General features: G+C 45.9%; 1 protein-coding gene across 1 annotated transcript in view; it reads right to left on the bottom strand.

The window, feature by feature from the left end:
• Positions 1-23,315, bottom strand: part of BBS1 (Bardet-Biedl syndrome 1) — a 1,034,601-nt gene that overhangs the window by 405,743 nt on the left and 605,543 nt on the right. Inside the window, exon 12 of the mRNA XM_069644936.1 lies at positions 1,443-1,512. Coding sequence (XP_069501037.1) covers positions 1,443-1,512 — 70 coding nt within the window. The remainder of the gene's footprint in view (positions 1-1,442; positions 1,513-23,315) is intronic.

Genomic DNA, 23,315 nt, shown 5'->3' with positions numbered 1-23,315 from the left:
ATCGCACCTCAATTCTGCTTCCCATTCCAGCCTGAATTCATCCCAGCCTTCAGCATATGTTGGTTTCATATGCATCAATTTAAGGAATGTGGAAACCATGCGCAGGGCGTAGTCGAAAACACTGCATAATGCCTGCCTGTTCTCGAACTGGGATTGCAGCAGCCCTATCTGATGCACCAGCAATCTCCTAAGCGCTCTATACCAATCCCGTTGCCATTTGCCCAAGTTAGATCTGCATCGCAATGCAGCAAAGCTCAGCAAAAGGTCATTTCGCAATAAATCACCAATTCTTAGCATCCCCTTCGTGACCCAACTCCAACAATTCAAGGTTTGGTTGTCAATCTTTAATGCTGGATTGTGCCACAGCGAAATCTCATAATTCAGCCACTAGTTCTGCCCATTGTCTTCAAACCAGGAAACAATTGCTACACAAGTAGCTTCAATAGAGTGCACACTATTGCATGCAGGTGACCTCTTCTTCAAAGAATATAAATTGTCTAAAGAATAGGGTAGCAGAAACTCTCTATCCAACCCGGCACCATGGTCCCACCCGGCATTAAATAGTAAGCTGACTTCTTCAGCAGAAACCCCTCTTGATAATTCTCTGAATCTGGATAACCAAACCCACCCTCATCAATACCAAGCACCAACATAAACGGAGGAATTTTGAGCCGTTTTCCACTAACCCCTGGAAAACCTTGTTAATCCTATGCAAGTTCCTTTTTTCAATGGCAGCAACTGCATAATATATAGTACATTTGGGAGAAGCGTCCTGTTTATCAAATTTATTTTGGCCAAAACAAATAACTGCAATTTCTTCCATCTCCTCACATCCCTCGAGACAACCTCAACTAGCTTGCCCACATTGAAATCCACAATGTTATTCAGATTACGTAAAAATATAACTCCCTAGGTATCTCACTTGTTGATCTGATCTGATCACTTATAGTGAATCCCAAGATTCAAACTGAGAGTTGGCACAATGTTGCTGCAAGGCTATTAATGTTAAAAATGTAATAAAGGTTTTTATGAAAACACATTTCAGAAGATTCTTTTGAAGAACAGAGGCACTCTTATTTGCAACTTGCGGAGTATCAAGAATGTGTAGTACTTCACACTTCTATTTGATCCCCATTCTTTAAAAAAAAGAAGCAGCTTAATAAATGTACATGAGACTTTCATATTTACGCTGAATGCTTTCTGCCTCCTTTTCATTATTGAGACTGTTGTAACAGTGAACCCCTGTGGCTAAGTGATAGAATGACATCTCCAGGAAATGACATATGCAAATGATATTCTGACAGATAAAAATGGGTCACAAATGCCAGAATATGCCCAGGATGTCCCTCTCCATGCTCACCGGCAATTTTGAGCATACCCTCCTCCCACAAGGCAAATGACATGAAAAACTGGTGTAATTGACCACTGGATGACTTCTGTACCTTTGGTAGTCATGATCAGGGTGTTGTCCTCCCGTCCATATCTGCCAAAGCAAATGCTGGTCACTACATCCTACAGGGAAACAAAAAGCACCAACGTTACTTTCGGGCAACCACAGCAACGTGTGGGTCCAGAAACAGCAAACATCCTATTCAAATGAAGGCCCTAAAAGCCAGATTTCAAAAACATATCCAAATGCAGCCAAAATCATTCAAGTTCTCAAGTTTCGCAGCGGCAAATGCAAGCACAATTATGTTTTGCAACTTGTATTTATATTTAACAGGTTTTAGCTACTGTGACGAATCACTAGATGGTGCCACTTCTCCCCGAGGGGGAGCCCTTTCCTACGAAGTTAGGTTGCTACCCGATAGTCACCCTGAAGGTCTGGGGGGGTATAATGTGGGAGCATAGGGAGAAGGGTGACCATCTAGGGTAGCCTAGTTACCCTTGGGTTCAGTACACTATACAAGCAAATAAACTAAACATCACAACCCCAAATACTCTAACCTCTCCTTCCTCTAGTAACCTATTTGTAGACAGTAGACCTATGTACCGTTATAAGGCAGAATACCTTAAGGGTCTGGAAAGTACTGAGATGAACATCGGGAACATAGGTAATCCAAGTACTGGGACGAGTTGGCCCAGCGGAGCAATGAAGAGGAAACACGTGAAAGAGATGAAGGACTTACACAGTGGACCTAGGCACTGTTGGCCACATTGTCTGTTTTTATACAATGGATTAAGTACTGTGTCTCGGGCAGCCGCGCAGGACCGCATGTGCGCTCTGCACCGAAAACGGGAGATACTAACCTGCACCGCTGAACGGCAGAGGGAGAACTCCAGGGATGCTGGCAGTCCACCACGTCTGATGATCGGGAGGTGGCTGGTGCCTAGCAGCATCGAGAAGGGGACAGAGGAAAACAGAAGGCAGCCAAGAATGCCGTTGCACAGCTGGAGGGAAGGCAGGACGCTAGAAAAGCCGAACGGAACGGCCGCCATCCCAGGAAGCCACAGCGATTTGTCGAAGCCCTCAACAAGGTAAAGGACCGCAGGGAACGCAGGCTGCTTTCCCAGAGAGTGCATGCAGTTGTCCCTAGGCCTCTTGGCAACCATAACGCTTGGGTGGCATGGCAGGGGCAGAAAACCTACAAACCTTCTCCTCCAATTTAAAGAGAGAAACGAGGCCTGCTCATCACTAGGGAAGGGTCAAGGACCCCAGATACCCTAAAGAGAAATTGAGCGGAAGAGTACCTAACAACAGTGACAGGGATAAACCCACTAAGAGAGAAACCACGGTCGGGAACTTAAACCAAGAGAGATATGAGTTACCTTCCTTGTGGCAGTATTTGGTAGGGATGTGAACCAAGGGTGTGCAATCAAAAAAGAAGAGACGACTAGGGGCAGGCAGCCATTACCCCTGGTTGTAAGAGACCGTTTTACGATTACTAGGAGAAGGGTGTCTTTCTGCTGGTAAAACGGACTGGGAGGAAGGTCCAACAAGCCTGGGGAAGGGAGTCATTCCCCTGGGCTAATTTGAGAACGAACGCCAGGAGAAGGGAGGCATTCTCTTGGCCCACAAAGTAAATATTGTTTGGAACTTTGTGACCTGGGGAAGGGAGTCATTCCCCAGTGCTATAGAAGACTGGATGCCATCAGAAGGGAGGTATTCTCCTGGACCACCAAGGAAACATTGTGTGGAATGTTGACCATATCCCAGGCATTCTCCTTAGAATAGTACTGCTTTATTTTTTAGTTTATAGTGTAAGGGACAGAAGAACAAGTTACTTACCCCTGGTAACGTTCTTTCGACTGAATGTTCCTTCCACGTATTCCTCATCTTTGATATCTCCAATAGCCAGCTTCAACTGCATTGGCAAAAAGAATTCAGCAGAGGGCGCTGTGCGTTGATGCAGTCGACTCAATGTCCTCCGTCTCGAAGATGATGTAATCAAAGGCATATATAGCACACACAGTGCCCGTTGGCTTCAGTTCTGTTTTTTCGTGTCATTCTCAAGTAGAAGTACCAGCAAAAAAGCGGGTTTGACCCTAATAGACCCTGAAGGAGCGTAAACTGCAATAACATGGGACATTTTACTGAGGGGTAGGTTGGGAGGGAAATGAGGAATACGTGGGAGGAACATCCAGTCGAAAGAACGTTACCAGGGGTAAGTAACTTGTTCTTCGAATGGATTGTGTCTTCCCATGTATTCCTTATCTTTGGTAAACTGCCAAAGCAGTGTTTGTTTTGGTGGAGGGACTAAGAATGTTGCCATCAATGGTTTCCATGAACAGAATGGAGGATAGCTTTCCCAAAGCTTCCATCCTGGCTTAAGGTAAAATCAAGGCAGTAATACTTAGTAAATGTATGTATTGTAGACCAAGTAGCTGCCTCACAAATGTTCTTAATAGGAACACCTCTTTGCAGAGCAGAAGAAGTAGCCATGCGCCTCATGGAATGAACTCTCAAGCCTTCTGGGGGATCCTTGCCCGTCAGCCTGTAGCATTTGGAAATAGCTAGAACAATCTATCTGGATAAGGGCTGCTTTGTTACAGCCTGTCCCACTCTGACCCATATAACCTATGAATAGGTGGTATTCCAGACAAAGTTTTGACAACATTGAAATGTAGAAGCTCAGAGACCTTCGTGGATCGCGTCTGTGCAACCTCTCCTCCTCCTTGCCAAGATGAGGTCGAGGATAGAAAGTGGGCAACACAATCTTTTGTCCTAAATGAAAGTCTGAAATTACCTTAAGTAGGAATGAAGGCTTGACCCTCAGGACGACCTTGTCCTTATGAAATACTGTAAATGGTGGTTTAGAGGATAGTGCCTGCAACTCACTCACTCGACGGGCTGATGTTAGTGCCACCAACAAGATGGTCTTGAACGTTAGTAACATTAAGGGACATGAATGGAGTGGTTCAAATGGTGCACACATAAGAAATGTTACCACCAGATTAAGGTCCCAAATAGGAACCTGAAAGGGAGATGGAGGGAACACATTAGTTAGTCCCTTCAGAAATTGTATCACCAAAGGTATCTCTAATATGAGGTTTCCTCAGATGAGCGCTTGAAGATAGAAAGCGCTGCTAAATAACCTTTAATGGTCCCAACCTGGAGCCCAGGATTGGGCAAGTACAGCAGAAAGGATAACACCTCCAGTGTTTTGCAAAGCAAATGGTCCATATTTTTGTCCCTTCGCCAGCTGCAGAATTTGTTCCAACGGCCGAAAGCAAAAATCTCCATTATGTCATCCGGGAGGTCCCAATCCTTGTACCTCAGCCTCTCAGAAACCATGCGTGAAGGCTGAGTGTCTTGATCTCTGGAAGGAGAACACAACCCTCCTCTCACGAGAGAAGGTCCTCTCTTTGTGGAAGACATATTGGAGGGCAGATGGACATGTCCAGAAGGTACGGGTACCACATCCTCCTGGCCCAATCCGGGGCAGTTAGGATCACTGATTTCCTGAACTTTCTCAACCTCCTGATCACATGAGGAGTGCTGGGGGCTGGACTAAACACGTACAGGAGTGGAAACTCCCAGTCCACCACAAACGTGTTTCCTAGAGCTCCTCTTGGGGGAAATTCCCTGGAGAAGTACAGTTTGCACTTCCTGATAACATTGGTCGCGAACAGATCCACTTGTGGGGTTCCCCAAAGGGTGAAGCTCTCTTGAAGGACTTCCTGAGCTAGTTCCCACTCGTGGGAGACTGTGCCCTGCCTGCTCAGAGCGTCCACCTCCATGTTCTTCTCGCCAGCTAGGTGAACTGCAGACAGAGATTCCTTCTTGTATTGCCCAGAACCAGAGCTGCATTGCCTCTCTGCACAGTGGTAGTGACTACCGCAACTCCTCTTTAGTTGTGGTAGTACATGGCCACTGTTCGCCGTCATTATCAGGACATTCTAGCCCAGAACAGAGGGCAGAAAAGCCTTCAGCGCCAGTCTGATTGCTCTCAGCTCCAAAAGATTGATGTGTAGTTTGGACTCTGATGGAGAACAACGACCGCTGATTGTCAGATCGTTGGTGTGGGCTCTCTGCTCCATGAGGTTCCATGTAATAATGTCCCCGCAAAAATGTCTCCTGACAAAAACGTTGCAGTTTTTTGTGGAGACATTACATTGAACATGTAGGGGACACCCCCGCAACCTCTGCTTTTTATTTCTTTATATTTATTATTTCTTTAACAAGGGGAGCAGGGGACACCCCCACAACCCGTCCCCATACAATGGCTTTTCCTGGCGACAATATGTATGGGGACATTATTGCCCGATACCCTCCATGAGTGAGGCGTCCGTCGCTACTGTCATCTCCGGCTACGGTTGCCAAAAAGGTTCGCCCTTCAGAATGTTGTCCTCGCAGGCCCACCACAGGAGATTCTGTGCGACCCTGCTTGGAACCTGAAGTAGGTCTGCATTGTTGCCCAGGATGCCATGAGGGCGAGCAACCTCAAAAAGTCAAAGGCTGGGAGGCGCTGGGCACTCTGAAACTTGATAATGTAAGGAACTAATGGTGGCAACAAGTAAGACAGACACAAGTGATCACAGCTCAAGGGTGTTTATTAAACAGAGCAAGTTGGAACAATGCCTAATCTAAACCTAAATCTAAGATGGGAGCAAACGTCGACCATCAAACAAAAATAAGACAGTGTTTGTTGCCTTGTGTCAAATAAAAGGTACCTATACTAAGAAACCTATTGCCAGGCCTTAAAACGAATACAAAAAAGAGTGTGGGATAATTCTCAAGAAATGAAAGAAGTGTTCGCAAATAATATGTCAGGATGCAGTAGACTGGGGTTTCCCCACTTTTTGAGCACGGGGTAAGGTTGGAACTTGGAGCACAGTACACACTCGAGCTTCCTTGGCACAACTCGACAGTTCTGTTGTTCCAGCTTATTAGGAGCCTTGATGGCTAAGTCTCGTTTTCCCAGAAAGTCTCTTGCCTTCGAGGGCCTATTGAACCTGTCTAACCTCGGGAGCTTTGGCTTTGGTTTTGGTAACATGTAATGATCGCCTTCCTCTTCATATTCTATTTATTAATTTATATTGGAATCCGATTTGTGTGCTGGCAGATGTTATAGCCAGTTTAAATATTTCTCTAACGACCATGTTGCTTAAGTATAGAGGACTACATATCACAGTTGCGGGAGACCTGAATTCAGAGATTAAATATGGTCTTGGCCTACATAATAAGATGGGCTCTATTTCAACACAAAATATGGAAAAATATAAGATGATTGAGGGAGTCCCTTATGGATCTTCCCGGAAAGTGGTCCAAGGTCAGATCTGGCGTAATCTTTTTGAAAGTTGGGGTTTATCTCATGTGAATGCTTCATTCAACTCCTCTATGGATGAGTTAACATGGTTGAATGGTCATTCAAAATCTAGTATTGACCATGTCTTTTTGTCCAAGATGCTCTTTGATGTGTGTGTGAAATTCTCGGTTGTAGACTCAGAACTAAGCGACAATAGATTCCTGCAGGCCAACCTGGCATGGGTTCATAACTTTATCAATTATGATAAAATGAGTGATAGATTGTTAATAACCGGTGCAGGAAATTGTATTAAACGGCATGAGGGAAATGTAAACAGATTGAATGCTACTTTTCTCCATGAATATCATATAAACACCTAGCTTAAAAGGCAACTTCTGTTTTCTGTCACTCTATTCCCGGAATATTTACAATCTCTGCTTGGATATTCCATTACATTTTCTAAAAGCACGCCATAGAGATCTCCCAGATTACACGTTGCTGATTCATTGGTGAGACAAAAAAAAAATGGTTTAACCGATGTATTAAAAGGACATTATCATCCTTAATGGACCAAGAAACAAAAAGAAAATAGAATTCGAGTAATCTAAGAGGCAAAGAAAAATTGGCTAAAAAACACTGTCATGCTCCATAGCGAATGATGAAGCCATGAAGACTGCTTTGAGAGACCCCTCTGGTCGTCAGTTTTGGAGTTTAATAAATCCCTTGGAATCCTCACAGATAGCTTTACAGTTGACTGGTGTCCAGGCAGACACTTGGGTCAACTATTTTACCTCTTTGTATGCAGGTACATTTTTAATTACCGAAGATTTGAGTGCCATTAGGAATCATTCTTGGGAGTGCAATTTGTCAATCTTGCTTATTGAAGCTCAGATTAAATCCTCTAGTCCATCAAGGGCAGCAGGGCCTAACAGTTTGGCAAATGTCAGTTTAAAAGCTAATCCGGAGGTTTGGGCTAAAGCCCTCTTTCTATTATTTTCTGACATTAAGACTAGCAGTAATATTACAGTTTCTTGGAGGGTCCCTTATATCATTCCCATATATAAAAAAAGGATAGGCGGTTGCCTTCAAATTACCGCCTTATAGAAATCATGGATGCTGACTCAAAAATCATTGCGGGTCTCGTCCTGAAACACATAGTTGAATGGGCCGAATTGAATAACATCTCATCTGACCGACAGTTCGTCTTTCGGAAAGGCATAGGAACAGAAATAGGGGGTCTTCTGCTTACCTTACTTCTTGAAAAAGCTTGCAAGAAATCAGCTAGCCCTATCTTCATGGCTTCTATTGATCTCTCGCTCGCGTTTGACAATGTGGACAGAATAATATGCTCAAAGCTTCTTTATCTTGGGATACCCCGGGGTATTTTAGCAATTCTTATCCACTTCCATGAGGGATCAGTAATTCAGATACGCTTAAATATGGAAGGCAAAATATATATATATTTTTGATCATGGCGTGACACACTTTATCGCTGTGCATTCAACTGAAATTAGATGGCTAATAGACTAATGTTTAATGTTCATGCATTTTATTTCACTGCTTGTACAATTGTAATATGAATGGGTTTCGATCACCCTCTGATATTCGCGCTACCCATTTGGGGTGTTTACTTTGCATTGCACCAATTTTGATATTATATATAGATAACTCATGTATTTATAAATTGTACATATGCCAGCCTCAGAAGACGAGACATTCTGGAAACACGTGTCAGGCTGACTTAACCCACTATTAAATCTGCATAAGGAACAAGTTACTTACCTGTAACTGTTCTCCAGCATGGGTCTGGCATGGATTCACATGCTCATGAATATTCCCCGTCGTCAGGCTGGGAATCCTCGGTAAAAAAAAAAATCAGTATCAGTTTCGTTTCTGATCTGTCTTTCTTAGTAGTAACCAATCACTGGTCTCTGGGTCATACGGTCCCCAGCCAATGACTGCCCTCTCCCTAAGCCCCGCCCCTGGCAGCCATCCTCAGATTTGTTCCTTCTCCAGCATGGGGTCTGGCATGGATTCACATGCTCATGAATATAAGAATACATAGCAGTACACACATGCACAACCACGGGAGGTGGCAAGGCTCAACATTAAGCATCACATAAACTCAACATTAAGCATCTCTTACCTCCTCACCAGGCTCACCTTAAGCAAACAGGTTGCGCAGCACTGCCTGGCCGACTCTGGACTCCTCCCTGGAATCCCGGTCGACGCAGTATAATCTCGTGAAGGTGTGCGACTACCTCCACGTAGCAGCCCTGCAGATGTCCAACAGGGGCACACCAGACAAGAACGCCGCGGTAGCAGCGATCGCTCTGGTCGAATGGGCTCTCGGACGGCCGGGCAACAGTCGGTTTGCCAACCGATGACAGTGCATGATGCAGCCAGAGAGCAATCTGGAAATGGAAGCCTTCGAGAGAGCCTTCCCTTCGTTTACAGGTGCAAAGTTCACAAACAGCTGTGATGTCTTCTGAAAAATTCTTCGTTCGGTCCACGTAGAACTTCAGCGCTCTAGCTACATCCAGCGAGTGCAAAGTCCTCTCGGCCGGAGACGAAGGCGATGGGAAAAAGACTGGTAACACCAAGGGCTCGTTGAGATAGAAATCCGACGGCACCTTGGCATGAAGGAGGGGTGCATCCTCAGCACTACCCTCGTCTCGTGGAAAGTCAAGTATGGAGGCTTGCAGGATAGGGCCTGAATCTCTCCCACGCGTCGTGCAGAGGTGATGGCCACAAGGAACGCTGTCTTCCACGACAGGAACTTCAACGGAGCCGAATGAAAGGGCTCGAATGGCGGGCCCATGAGCCTGGTCAACACCACGTTGAGCTCCCACGCTAACCTCCACCAAAACCTTCTCCCCAAGTCACTCTCCTTTCAGTTTTTCAGTCACCTTACTATCACTCCCTACTCTCTCATCAATACTATGACACACCTATCTTGCACACTCAAACTCCAGTTAGACTCTACCACCAACCAATACCTCACCTTGCACTCTCCTTCAATAAATCTCCTCCACGCTCCTCTGATCCGTCCTTCCTCCAGCTGCTCTCTTGGTCTTCCTTCCTGCTCCTCGCTGAACCTCACCCAAATAACCCGGACCTCCCCGTTTCCCTTCCCCACTTTTTATCCCGCCCAGACCCCCACAATTGGCTCAGTTCCTCACCGGATTCCCCATGCCAAATGCTGACCATTTTTCACCTGGACAGATGATAGACAGGAAACTTTTCAAAAATGGCTGTAAGACATGTCCCATTTTTGTCAGAAGGGACACCCTTTCCTCTGCCATGGTGGAACACTACAATCAATGTCCAAGTTTGTGCGAAAACCTCCTGTCCTTTCAGGCGTGCCGGATTGACAAAGGTGTTGCAATGCAGGTACGTGTTCTGTCAACATTAGTCTTCGTCTTGTTCGGTGCTCCACGCTCAAGCTTACGTTAGCATTCCGCCAGCATTGACTAGTTAATGGTGGGTGGATTGTAGAGGAGCGGCCCGCGCTCCAGCTCATTATGTTGTCTTCTCCGGAACACATTTCATAGCAGTGTACTCGAACCCTGATGCTGCACGGCTCGTTCGGCTTCTGGGTTTTAACTATTGGCCTCTTTCAGGGTATTTGCTGGCAGTGGGCTTTGCTTTGCTGCTGATGTGGTGAGGTCCTGAACAAGAAAGACTGGCCAGAATAGATCTGTGAAGAAATAATAGACACTACTGTCATGCAACCAGTTACAAAGGGAAGGGGCAGGAACTGAGTGCCTTTCAAATTCCACACCCCACCTCTGCAGGACTAGCTAAGGCATTAACTGTGGTGGGTTTCCCACCCCAGGCTGAGAGGGGTCCCTACCCTCCACCTGACAAGTACGGATCACTGTCCCTGTCACAGTACAAAAAACATTTAATATTTATTACTGAAACCTCTGTGAAATTAACCCATTGGTAGTGTTTGTGCATATATAAAACCCTAACACAAGTACCACAAGTTTGATGTGATTGAATATGATGTAGTTGGTCAGCTGAGAATAACATGGCTGAGGGAGAGGTGATTAGTTTATGCAAAAACATGGCCTTAGTTTATCCTTTTTGTTGTCGGTAAGCTGTTTTAATGCGAAGTAAAAGGACTATACATCTCCAAAACTTAATGCATGAATTCAACCCATCATCAATGCAACACCACTCTGCTGCGGTATGAAGATTGGAGCATTGGCAAGTGCCATGCTTAGGTCCTCTATGGTCTAAGCTTCCAGCAGTGATCTATCTCGGTGCACATTTATGATGGTTCAGGTTCAATGGGGTAAATATCCAAATAAATGAAAATCATAGGTAGGGAGGAGAGAAAGGGAAGACAAATTGAGTATGTAGGGGCTCTCTGCTGCTCAACACTTCAGGTGCCCTTAAGAGAGACATTTATATTTTACAGGGGCGGTGATCGTGACCTTTTAGTTACGGAAAAAGCTGCACAGACCCCTCCTCTGCCAACCCCAGAGGAACAGCACGGGTGGCTTATAACTTTGGTGCACTCGATGAATCTGTATGAAAAAATATAGACCCGACCATTTATTCCAGGAAAACATTGCATGGTTTTGGTGAGGGACAGTGGGGGAAACAAAGTTCTAAGTGTTTTTCTATTCATGCTTCACACACACATTTTCTGTTGCACCTAAAGCCAAACAACGGTACACTTTTGTTTCAAACCTTTGTGCGGAGCAGCAGTCTGGTCCAGAAAGCATGCTTTTTCAAATATGGTGCAAATCCGTCCAGTGGTTCCTTTGAAAACTTTCCAAAAGTAGGTAAAAATGAATTTGTGATATCTGGGTTTGGGGGCGTCCAGGTTTGCCGAATTTCTGTGATAAGAGTATTTCGATGCAGGGAAACAACTGATCTGACTGCCTGGGCATACCAACAATTTTGCTAAGCGGCTGCAACTCTGGTTTTGCAGACTTCTGCTCGGTATTGAGGACCATGTGCAGCAAAGATTTTGAAGAGGGACATATTGTAGCCCTGGATATTGCCCTGCAACCTGAGGGGCGGGAGCATGATTAGAAGGAGAGAGAAATCACAGAGTGGCACATTATGACCCCATCAAATGTAGCTGTGCTCACTTCCTGCATTGGTTTTGCTGCTTCTTGTAAAAATGGAATTTAGCTGTGCTCACATCCTGCATTGGTTTTGCTGCTGTTGTAAAACATCGAATTAAGCTGTGATCATATCCTACATTGGTCTTGCTGTTTGCTCTAAAAATCGAATCTAGCTGTGCCCACATCCTGCATTGGTTTTTGCTACTGTTTCTAAAATTGCTTTAGGTGCGTGCTCATTCCTGCTTTCATGTGAATGTGCTGATTGGTTCACTGACACCCACCTCTGCCCTCTGTTCTGGTCTGTTATCTGTTCCCTCACCCTCTTAATTTCCCAGTGCGTCTTCCCTTATCCTGTATGGTCTCCTGAGTGCTGCTCCCTCCTTGCCTACCTCCTCCCACGTACCTCAACTGCTCTGCCTGGTTAAGTATACCACACTATGGCGCGTTCTATCTCCCTCATCATCTCTAGCTGCTTCTCCATTTCCTATCCTTCACCTCGTACTAGGTCTGGCAGGAGGAAACTCAAGGAGGACATACTGGACTCCCAATCCAGGCCTTCCTATTGCTGACACCTACGTCACTGGTTCCGCCAAAGAGTCTCATCGACATACTCTTTGTCGTTACCTCTCCCGACCTATGGACTCTCCATATGGCTGCTCTGCTCTCTCCCTACTCTTCCTCGCATATAAATGGTGGCACCTGCTGGGAGGCCTTTCTTGTCTCCTTTTCCATATCCAGGGCCATCATTAATGTCTATCCAAATGGTACCATCCTGGTACAAGGCCCTCAACCCAACCTCTTACTTTTTGATAGGCTCCTTCCTCGCCTTATCAACTTTCCCCTTTCCTCCTCACAGGCTCCCTTTCCACCTTCTCCTACGGCTGCCCAGGCTCCCTTGCCAACTATGCCCTCCTTGGCTACCTTGCCTCCTACCAACCTCAGCACCTCCCCCACAACTCCTTGTCGCTCTCAACTGTACTGGCTCCCTTGCCTACTCGCACTACACTGAACCTCGTCAGCCTCTTTCACCCTGCTGCCCATGCCACATATTTCCACCGCATCTAGAGCTCTCTTGCCTTCTGCAGCCCCTCCCACACTGGCTCCCTTGCCTGCACCCTCCTCACTGACACCCCTGTTATCCTTGCCTCACCCAACCTCGATCTCACAAGCACTCTTGCTGTTTATGGGGGGTACCTGTGTCCCCTGCACCTCCCGTAAATCCTTCAAAAGTGGCAACCTGCTGCAAGTTTCCACACTCCACTCTCGCACTGATGTCAAGCACTCCTCTGACATCTGCCAACTCCTTGAACTCCTGGACCTTGAGGTCCTTGCTCCGACTGAGACATGGTTTAAGGACACCTCTTTCATGAGTTTGGACACACTTCTCCCTGAAGGCTACAAGATCCTCTCTATGTCCAAGCACAACAGGCCAGGAGGTGGAGTAGCCTTGATCTTTCCTGAGTGGATCCTGCTTTCCATTATTCCCACTCAGGTCTAACTCCTCCTTTGAAATCCTGTTCTGCAGGCTCTCGCTCCCCCCTGTTGCCTCTCTTACTCTGGCCCCCTTCTATCGGCTGCCGGGCCAGTCCACCCTCTTCCTCTCTGAATGGGCTGACCTGGCCTCTTCTCTCCTCTCCTTCTCTTCCCAATTCCTCCTGCTGGGGGATCTTAACATCCATCTTGACTCTCGGGACTCCTCAGGACCTTTCCGCCACTTGTGTGACTCGCTTGCTCTTTCCATGCTACCCTCTGGTCCAACACACACTGCTGGCCACACCTTGGATGCTCTCATCTCAACAGACAACCCACTCCCTATTCCTCTCACTAGCTCACTCTCATAGACTAACCACCCTCTTCTCCTTTAGCACTGGCACATCCTACACCACCTCCTACCTTCAAGGTCATCCGACCCATGAGAAGAGTGCCAGTGGCTGCCTTTGCCTCCACATACTATCCTCCTACTCCTGCGGCTGACTCCCACCCTGACACAGCCCTCTCTAATTTTCACTGTTCCATCTCCAACTCTCTTGACATTCTTGCCCCTGTGATGAGGGTCCAACTGAAGCCTGCCAAAAAGTGCAACACTTGGTACAACTCTGATCTGGCAACCCTTAAACGCAAGTGCAGAGCAGCGGAATGGAAATGGGGATCTTCAGGTGCACCATCGGACACACTTGCATGTAGCCTTCTTCAAAGGCTTCATCTGCTCCAAAAAAAGAGTCTACATTCAAGCCTGCTTCTCCGCGGCATCCAACAACACGGTCAAACCTTTTAAAATCTGCAAGGAGTTGGCCAACCCTACTGCAGCCGCATCCTCTACTGCACCCACCCAGGCCCTTCGCTCGGGCCTGGCCACACATTTCACCACAAAAACAGGATATCTTGCCCTCACTTTCTTCCGCTTGCCCATCTGCACCAACATCCCCCGAGTCCCCTTCTGCCGCCCCCACACTTCCCCTCTTCTTTTCTCCCTCTCCTCTGTCACACCTAATGAGGTCTCTAGACGTGTCCACTCTAGGAAAGCCTCTTCAAAAAAGGTGGACCCCTGAGCCTCCAAAACCATCAAGGACAATATTGACACTCTTGCTCCAGCCTTGGCCGACCTCTGCAAACTCTTGCCACTTGAGTTTTCCCCTCTCCTATCAAGCACTCTCTTGTACACCCTCTGTTAAAAAAAACTCTGCCGACACGTCTGTTCCGGCAAACTATCACCCGATCTCCATCACCCCTTTTCTGGAGAAAACTCCTGGAGAAGCTGGCTATTACCCAACCTACCCTCCACACTTAATCTGTTGGTTGTCTTTAGAGCATCCAGAGGCATGGAAACTGCTCTTCTGAACACCTGTAAAGACCTGCTCTCAAATCTCTGCTTTCAATACGGTAAACCAAAACATCCTAATCACCCATCTCCGTGATAGCCTGGGCATCACAGATCAGGCCCTGGCGTGGCTCGCCTCCTTTCACTCTGACCAGACCTCCAAGGTGGAACTTGGGTCCTTCCTCTCCTCTATCACTCTCTCTACTTGTGGTGTGCTCCATGAATCTCCTCCTCCTCCTCCTCCTCCTCCTCCTCCTCCTCCTCCATTCCTGGTTTCCAGCTACTCTGACTCCGTAGATGGTATTTCTTTAGTGCTGAATTGATTTAGTTTTCATCACTATACTGTGCTGTGAAAATCTAAACACAAGAATATACGGGTTAATAATACTCTACTCTGAATATAGTCTGGACACTGCCTCCCTGATTCCTGGTTTCCAGCTACTCTGACTCCGTAGATGGTATTTCTTTAGTGCTGAATTGATTTAGTTTTCATCACTATGCTGTGTCTGTGAAAATCTAAACACAAGAATATACGGGTTAATAATACTCTACTCTGAATATAGTCTATATATATATATATATATATATTTAATTTTAAACCTTATTTTCTCTTTTACCTGCTGCCTATGCTAGATTGCTGATAGGCATCAATTTTATGATACACTTTTCATTAAGTCTTCAAATATTATATAATTTTTCAATGGTCATAAAACTTTGGTAGTTTTTCTTGACTTAGTGTTGCTGAAAACCTGAATTGAAATTGCTTTGACGAAATAGTTCAATTATAGTTCTTAAAATTCATGAAATAATTAAAGTTCTTCTTTGTAGAAACTTCCAGCTTTCTTATTTATTGTAATCCATGAGGAATAATGTATCCGTGTGTAATTTTATTCAACTCTGTAGACTTCTCAAGTTCTTTAGATAAAGGATAACTATTAAGCACTGAGAACAAAAAATATAACTTGTCTGCAGGACGCGACGTAACGCGCAAACAGAACGGAGTAGAGAAAAATGAAGACAAGAAACAAAAAATAGAACCGCGCCCTAATACATACTGGTAACACGGAAAACACGCTCCGCAATACTAACTCAGCAATAGAAAACTAGAACACGGAGTATTATAGAATTTTAAAACAACGTCCGCTACGTCACTAGAAACGACTAGACGCCAAACCAGGAAGTAAATCAATACTATCGGGACGCACGCAACAGACGCATGCGGGTCCCTTACTCTAACTAAACATTACCATTTACTCAAATATAAACGAGTCGCGCGTGTAACAAGAAAATACTGCGAAAATGATGCAGAATACACGCGCAACTCATAAGAAAACAGAATATATATAAACACTACTGAAAATCGAACTCTAAAAAAAAATAATAAAAATAAAACCTACGCAATACAATAATACGCGAACACGAAGTCGCGAGCAAAAATAAACGCAATGTTGAATTTCTTTCTCCAAACATGCGCAGTGCAAATAGTTATTTTCAAATAATAAACCAAAATTCAGATAGTACAGTTTCTTTGTTTATAACTCATAGTTGAGTTCAGTCAAAAAGATGAACTTTTCAGATTGAAAGACTTAGCTTGCTTCATCTGTAAATATTCTTGTATATAATTATGACTTCTTCTTGAAGATATCTTTCTGTGGAGTTTTCATCTAGGATTTTCTCAAAAAGGGTTTCTAAAACTTCTTAAAACTAAATATCTAGGGAGCTATAGTATCATCAACCTTTCTCTTTGGGAACTGGAATGAAAGGCAGTTTAGAATCTTGGTGAAAGTTCTAAGTTACCTCGCAGCACTCTTCCACCAATCACTGTTAAGAAACAGAGCCACCATTTTGACTTGGGAAATTAGGCACTTCCTGCATATTTTTACATTAAGGAAATTTAGGTAAATAATAAGATGTGAAATTCAGAACAAACACTCAAACATCACTCTTACACATATATGTAATGATGAAATTTCTTAAATGAAAATGTTCTAGTGTAATGTCTTTTTAACAATGTGGAAATATGCCATGGAATCCTGACAGGAACAACCTCTCTGCCTCTCTCCGTCTTGAGCCAGAGCACCTTAAGTTCCAGAAACTCCTCAAGACTTTCCTCTTCTCTTCCTCTTCCTCCTCCTCCTCCACTTCCTCCTCCTCCTCTCTCCCTCTGCCCTGCTACCCCCTGTTCTTTTTTCCCTACCCTCCTTCCTCCTTCTCCTCCCAACTCCACCCAGTTTTTGCCGACTGGTTGCCCAGTTCACTTCCAGAGCTTTACAGGTCCCAAGCCCCCCTGCCGGTCTTTGCACTTGCCTCCGGGCCACTGCACTATGTTCAGCATTACTGCACTTTCTGCTTACGTTCTATGAGTGAAGCATCCTCTCTGCACATAACCCACGGCCTTGGTGGACTGGACACGTTTGCTCCCCTCCACCCCCCACTTCCTCGCACCTCTGTCTGTGCTCATGCATTACCTAAATGTACTAGGACTAGTAAGTTCGTCTGTCCTGTAACCCCCACTGCATCTTTTTCTGTTCCCCCTCCCTACCTGGGTCGAAACTGTAACACTTCATGCAATTGCACTAGGAGAAATGCCACCAGGCCTAGAATGCTAGTTTTTCTGTTCTGGATCATTCGGAAACTTCAAGGCCTAAGAATGATTACTGTATTCCCTTGGTCCCTTCCTGCCTTGAAGCACTTTGAAGCACTCCACCTGTGTATACGCGCAGTATAAATAAACAATTACAATATAGCAAGACAGGGATCTCAGAGCCAGGACTGGGTCTTTGCAAAGTGGCCACAGGCCATGCCCAGTTGCCCATGGATCTGAAATGGAGCAAAGCGACCAGTTGACCATGAATCTGCAGTGGGTTAAAGAGGCCAGGCCCAATGGCTACGTTGGGCAGCACTGGCAACTTATTTGGGGTTTGTTTGTGCTGTAGCCATAGCATACCTTTATGTATTTTCATTGATATGTACATATGCACACACCCCACAAATGTGGTCTTGTTCTTCCCAAAATCTTATATATACACATCCAAAGTGGGTGGACTGACGTGCAGCAGGTTCTGACCCCCCTCCTCAAGGTAAAACATGTTTTAACCCTGAACTCTGGGTCCCCACAAAGGCAGGCACTCAAAAGGTGAATTAAAGAACTATAGGACAAAAACGTGAAACAAGTAATGAGGAACAGGACACAGAGGTACAGAGGAAGTCACATGGAATATTTCAAGACCAGTAACCACCCACATCTCCAACAGTGCTGCATGGCGCACAATCAGGGAGTGCAAGCCAGATCCCCCCCCAATGAGTTCTCATGTATTTCACAAAGGAGACTGGATCGCCAGGAATCCCAAGATACTTTTGTAGGCATATATAGTTTGTTCCATTCCTAAGGTACCACAATTAATCTCAACACCATCGAATGTGGGATGCCTACAAACATCTAGGGCAATACAGCTGAATTGTCAATTTATCAGATGCTGAGCATTACATCCGTTTCTAAATTAACTGAGCCTTGCGCACTTTGTAGAAAACATTCTCTTTATTTCTTACAGTATTATAAAATGGAAATTCAAATAAACTTAAACGTCCTTCCCATAATTAACATAGTACGGAGAAGGACCTCATCTCCCTCAAAGTGCTTTGGTCTCTGAAAGGGCCCCTTCCGGAGAAAATGGCACTGATGTTCCGTTCTCCCCCAACATATGAATATGCCTTTCAAATAGACTACCGGTCAACCACTGAATTCAACACCACATGTTGTAATATTAATTAAGAATTATTTGCGCAGGCACAATGTAAGAAAAACATTTGATTTCTTCAAAGAGTTCAGTGCTCAGTCAGTTTATTAATAAACTGACATAGCGCTCGTAGCGCTATGAAGGTTGGATCAGTGCTCGTTCCACTTGAGCCTATTGCACCTGAAGATATCCACATTCAGTGAGGAATAGCATAGCGTTTGTGTTGAAGTATATAATTTATTAGATGCCCCGATATACATCTGAACATTTACATATAGAAATCTGAAATAGCATTTTCTAGCAATCTAGTCTCTTCCTAGACTCCCTCCAGTATCTGACAGTGCCACCAAATATCTCCTCGATCTATGCACCTTGATCAACAGAGGTTGTGCCCTGCTTTGTTCATCCAAACTGGCAGGCAAAACCATCTATTCATTATCATAAAACTCACCTCCCGTTGCTATAAACAAATGGTTGCAACAGCTTCTCCTGTAAGTGTAACCCCATATCATGTCATTACGTTTCTACCATGTGCACTAGAAGGTCAGTGTCCCATTTGAATTTGTAGAGGGAGCAGATCTCTAGCCAAAGAGAGATGGCTGATATCAGGCCTCCGTTACACCCAAGGAGTTCTGCACTAAACATTCAAACATAAGTACCCAGCTGGATCTCCTTAATGCGGTACTCAGTGCCTTAACAGCCAATTTTGTAGTCCGACTCATCCATACCAAAGTCTCTCTTACAGTACTGGAAAAATTAGAATTCTGCTCAAAAGACTAAAAGTTAGCTTTATAGTAATTTATGTGCTTTTAGTTTGCAGCTCTCCCTCCTAAACAACTTGTTGGGAAGCATGCTCCTGAGATGGCCAGACTGGGGTGCTCTAAAAATGGAGCTACATAATTTTGACTTTGAAATTCCTTATCTAGGGCCTCATGCATCTAGCTACACTGCACCCTTATCTAACTAGATCCCAGTGGCCCAACCTTCTGGTCATAACCTCTTATGCAAAGCAGATGATGGGAACTGGCATGCCCTTTGGAGTGGATGGCTGAATAGCAGCTGTCAAGGAGGTATATACTAAGAGTACCTGTACACGCAGGAAGATCATTTTTTGTTGCGCGGTCTAAATGACACCTGGCCTAGTAGGATCGTTGTCTGTCTTCCCCTTGTTCCCCCCCTCCCTGCCTCGTCGCGCCTTGAAACACTTGTGTATAGGCGTGTTACAAATGCCATATCATATCATGTAGCTCCAGGATGTTCTCACCCTTCCCAACTTGTTGAAAAACAGATTTGTCAGTTTTCACATGGACATTATACCTTTGTGCAGGAAACCAGGGATCTGAACGACTGCAGTATACTTCATATGCAGCCATGGACATTAACTGGCGAGCCCGTGTGGAGACAGTGGGCAGGGATTAGACCCCAGTTTAAAGCTTTGCCATGCACATACACACCTTGGAGCGGGAAGAGCAGTAAAGATTGAATAGTGAAACAAGACCAAAGCCAAATGAGTGAGGCGTATTTAAAAGTGGAACAGGAAGAAGCGTTTATGGGTTTAGCGGGTGAGGTGGGGTGGACGAATAGACCAGGAGGAGGAAGGAAGGAAAGAGCAGCAGCTTGTGGAGGAGATTGTTGGAGCAGGTGAGGTGTTGGTTTAGGAGTAAAAATGTTTCTGCAGTTGGGTGTGCACGTTTGTGTGGCTTGTGAGTAAAAGAAGTGAGTATGAAGTGACCAACAATGGGTGAAAGAAAGATGCTTGGGCAGTAGGAGGGAGGAGTGCGGTCATGGAGAAAGTGTGGTGGTGGAGGAGTGTTGTAGTGGGGGAGAGGAGGAGGGTAGCAGTGGGGGGAGAGGAGGAGGACAGAAGTGGTGGGAGAGGAGGAGGGCAGTAGTGGGGGGAGAGGAGGAGGATAGTAGTGGGGGAGAGGAGAAGGTTAGTAGTGGAGTAGAGGAGCAGCGTAGCAGTGGGGAAGAGGAGCATAGTAGTGGAAGGAGTAGTGAAATGGTGTGGGAGGGTGGAAGCGAGGAGTGAAACATCAGAGAGATGAAAATCCAGTGGGAGGAGTAAGTAGGAGGGAGTGATTGTGAGCGTAGAGAAGAACAAGTTACTTACCCCTGGTAACCTTCTTTCGATTGGCTGTTTTTCCCACGTATTCCTCCTCTTTAGAAAGATATCCTTCCAGATTTAGCTGCTTCGGAAAAGACATGTCAGCAGTATATATTGCACACCCAGCGCCCGTTGGCGTCTGTTCTGTTTTTACACCTTCCTCTTGCAGAATTACCAGCATCAGCGAGTCCTAGAAAGTACCAGACTTTGAAAGAACGTAAAGTGTAATGCCTGGAAATTCTACAGTGGGGTAGGGTGGGAGGGGCAATGAGGAATAGGTGGGAGGAACATCCAATTGAAAGAACGTTACCAGGGGTAAGTAACTTGTTCTTCGAATGGATTGTGTCCTCCCACGTAGCCCTCATCTTCAGATAGACTCCCAGAGCAGCGTCAGGGTTTGGAAGAGGGAGTAAGAATTTTCAGACTTAACATTTGTCATGAATTGAATCTAGGACAGCTTTTCCAAATCCTCCTTCCTCACTAGATGATGAATCCAGACAGCAATACTTTGTAAATGTTTGGATGGTAGACCAAGTGGCTGCCACACAAATGTCTTTTATAGGCACCCCTCTTTGCAGAGCAGAAGATGTTGCCATGGCCCTGTGGAATGAGCTCTCAGGCCTTCAGGGGAATCCTTTCCAGCCAATCTGTATCATTCTGTAATTGCAGGAATAATCTATCTGGACAAAGTTTGTTTTGTAACTGGAAGTCCCAGTTATTGTCCAGTGCACCCAATGAAAAGCTGGTCATGCTGGCATATTTTCGCCATCCGTGAAACGTAAAAGCTCAAAGCCCTTCTGGGATCAACCCTATGAAGCCTTTCCTTTTCCTTGAGGAGGCGGATAGAATGTTTGAAGCGCAGTTTTCTGGGATACATGAAAATCTGATACAATATTTGAAAAAAAAAGGTTTAGCCCTAAGGACATCCTTGTCCTTGTAAAAAATAATAGTAAATGTAGGCTTACTAGTTAAGGCCTGCAACTCACTCACCCTGCGGGCTGATGTCAACATAACTGACAGAATGGTTTTAAACGCTAGTAGCCTTATTGGACATAAATGGATTGGCTCAAAGGGAGCACACATCAGAAATTTGAACACAAGATTAAGATCCCAGGGGCATGGCCAAGCAGCCCTGCAGTAGAGACGCTTCCTTTGCAGCTCCTGCCGATACTTCATGATCCTGCCTTACAACAATGGCGTGGGAGCGTGTTGACCCCTAACGGTGCTCCATCAGGAAGATGAATAGCAGGGGCACCATTTGATGGAAGCAGAAAGTTGGTGAGGCTCAAGTAACAGAGTAAGGACCGGCCGAAAGGGAGACCCGGGGCAATGCCGGCAGAAACAAGATGGCAGACGCAAGTTAACAGTCCCCGTACTAGGAGACTTGGAGAACAAAGGGATACAGTGTTGCAGCATTTTGCGGATCAGGACCTCTCCGATTGGCAGGTTCCTACTACGGGTTCCACTGTGGTACGGCTTGTGGAGCACCGATCAGAGGCGGGCAAAGAAGTCACTGAGGTGCCAGCAGTCACACCGCACCAAGGAGGGTGTAGGTGCCCAAGAGCCGTGAAGCCATTAAGGCGATAGCAGTCACAACGCACCCAAAGAGGACAAAGGGGCCCAGGAGCCAAGTACAGAGCAGCTAATACACGGCCAGTCGCGGGAACTGTTGGAGGGACAGCATACTGGGCGGGAGATCGGGCGGGAATAGCGGAGGCCAGAGGGAGGTACGGCCCTGCTTCCAGCTTCGATGGGGTTAACTCTTATAAAGACTGAGCAGTCCCCTGGGCATAAGCAGTGTGGGGGCCCCAAGAGGACACCAAACCTTCTACCGGGTAACCGGGAACCAGCATAACACACATGCATTAGCGGACTGCATTGGAGCCCCGGTGGCAGAAAAGCAGAAACCGGCCCCGATTTGCTGTGGGTGTGAGGGGAAGCACAAGCCCCACGAATCAGCCGCTCAAGCGAGCTGCAACACAGCGCAACTGACATCCACGGAGGCACAGCCAAGGAGTGGGGGCCAAGAACAAACAAACTCCCATATATGACGACTCATTTCAACAAGGAAAATGAAAGTGGACACAGCCAGTCATGTCCTTGACTCAGGAAAGCCAAATACACCCCAGGATACAGGGGTGAACTGCCATTAAAGTCAGGCTATCATAGCGAACCTGCATGTCTGGTGGGGTGCAAGTGTCTGAAGTAACGCGAGTAGGCGCGCACATATTCGGATGGGACATGTGATCAGGGGACATAAACAGCACATGTAGCTCATTAAGAAGCTAGCGACTGCTGGGACAACAGCCAGCCTCTAATAGGCAAGGAGGGACCCAGAAAGGAGGACCAGAATCTGCATGGGCTCCAGTGGGCACTCATGCAAGCAGGAGCTCATCAGCAATCGCCATCCTTCTTAGGGCGGACTGCAAAAGTCATCAGTGTGTGTATAACACAGGTGGGAACGAGAGACCAGCTCACGAAACTGCGCATTGACACCACCAGCATTCAAAATACTACCTGTCGCATTTGTTGGTGGAGCACAGTGGAATCACTTCGAACGCAATTTAGCGGCCCAGCTCGGGATAAACTGCCTCTATCTCCCACCAGCTGTCCACTAGGAGGTCTAAAAAGAGGGGAGGGCAGGTTTGGAGGCGAGCGAAGGAATCGGCGTCGAGTGAACCACCCTTGGCGTCCAAATCCCAAAAGAACAAGGCCAAGCAGCCTACACTGGACACCTTCGCAAAAACAACAAACCTAGCTGAGAAAACCATGCCGGGGACTCAATCCCCACAAGGAGAACAGACCCAAGCGAAAGGAGACCAGCAGGTCCTAAACGCCATAGCTTCCTTGAAAATTGTGTTAGAATCCAAAATGAAT

Source organism: Ambystoma mexicanum, chromosome 2p, assembly GCF_040938575.1.
Source record: "Ambystoma mexicanum isolate Mex_15411 chromosome 2p, UKY_AmexF1_1, whole genome shotgun sequence".
In the NCBI taxonomy this organism is placed as follows: domain Eukaryota; kingdom Metazoa; phylum Chordata; class Amphibia; order Caudata; family Ambystomatidae; genus Ambystoma; species Ambystoma mexicanum.
Note: the sequence above shows the minus strand (reverse complement) of the source record. Positions and strands in the feature narration are given on the sequence as shown.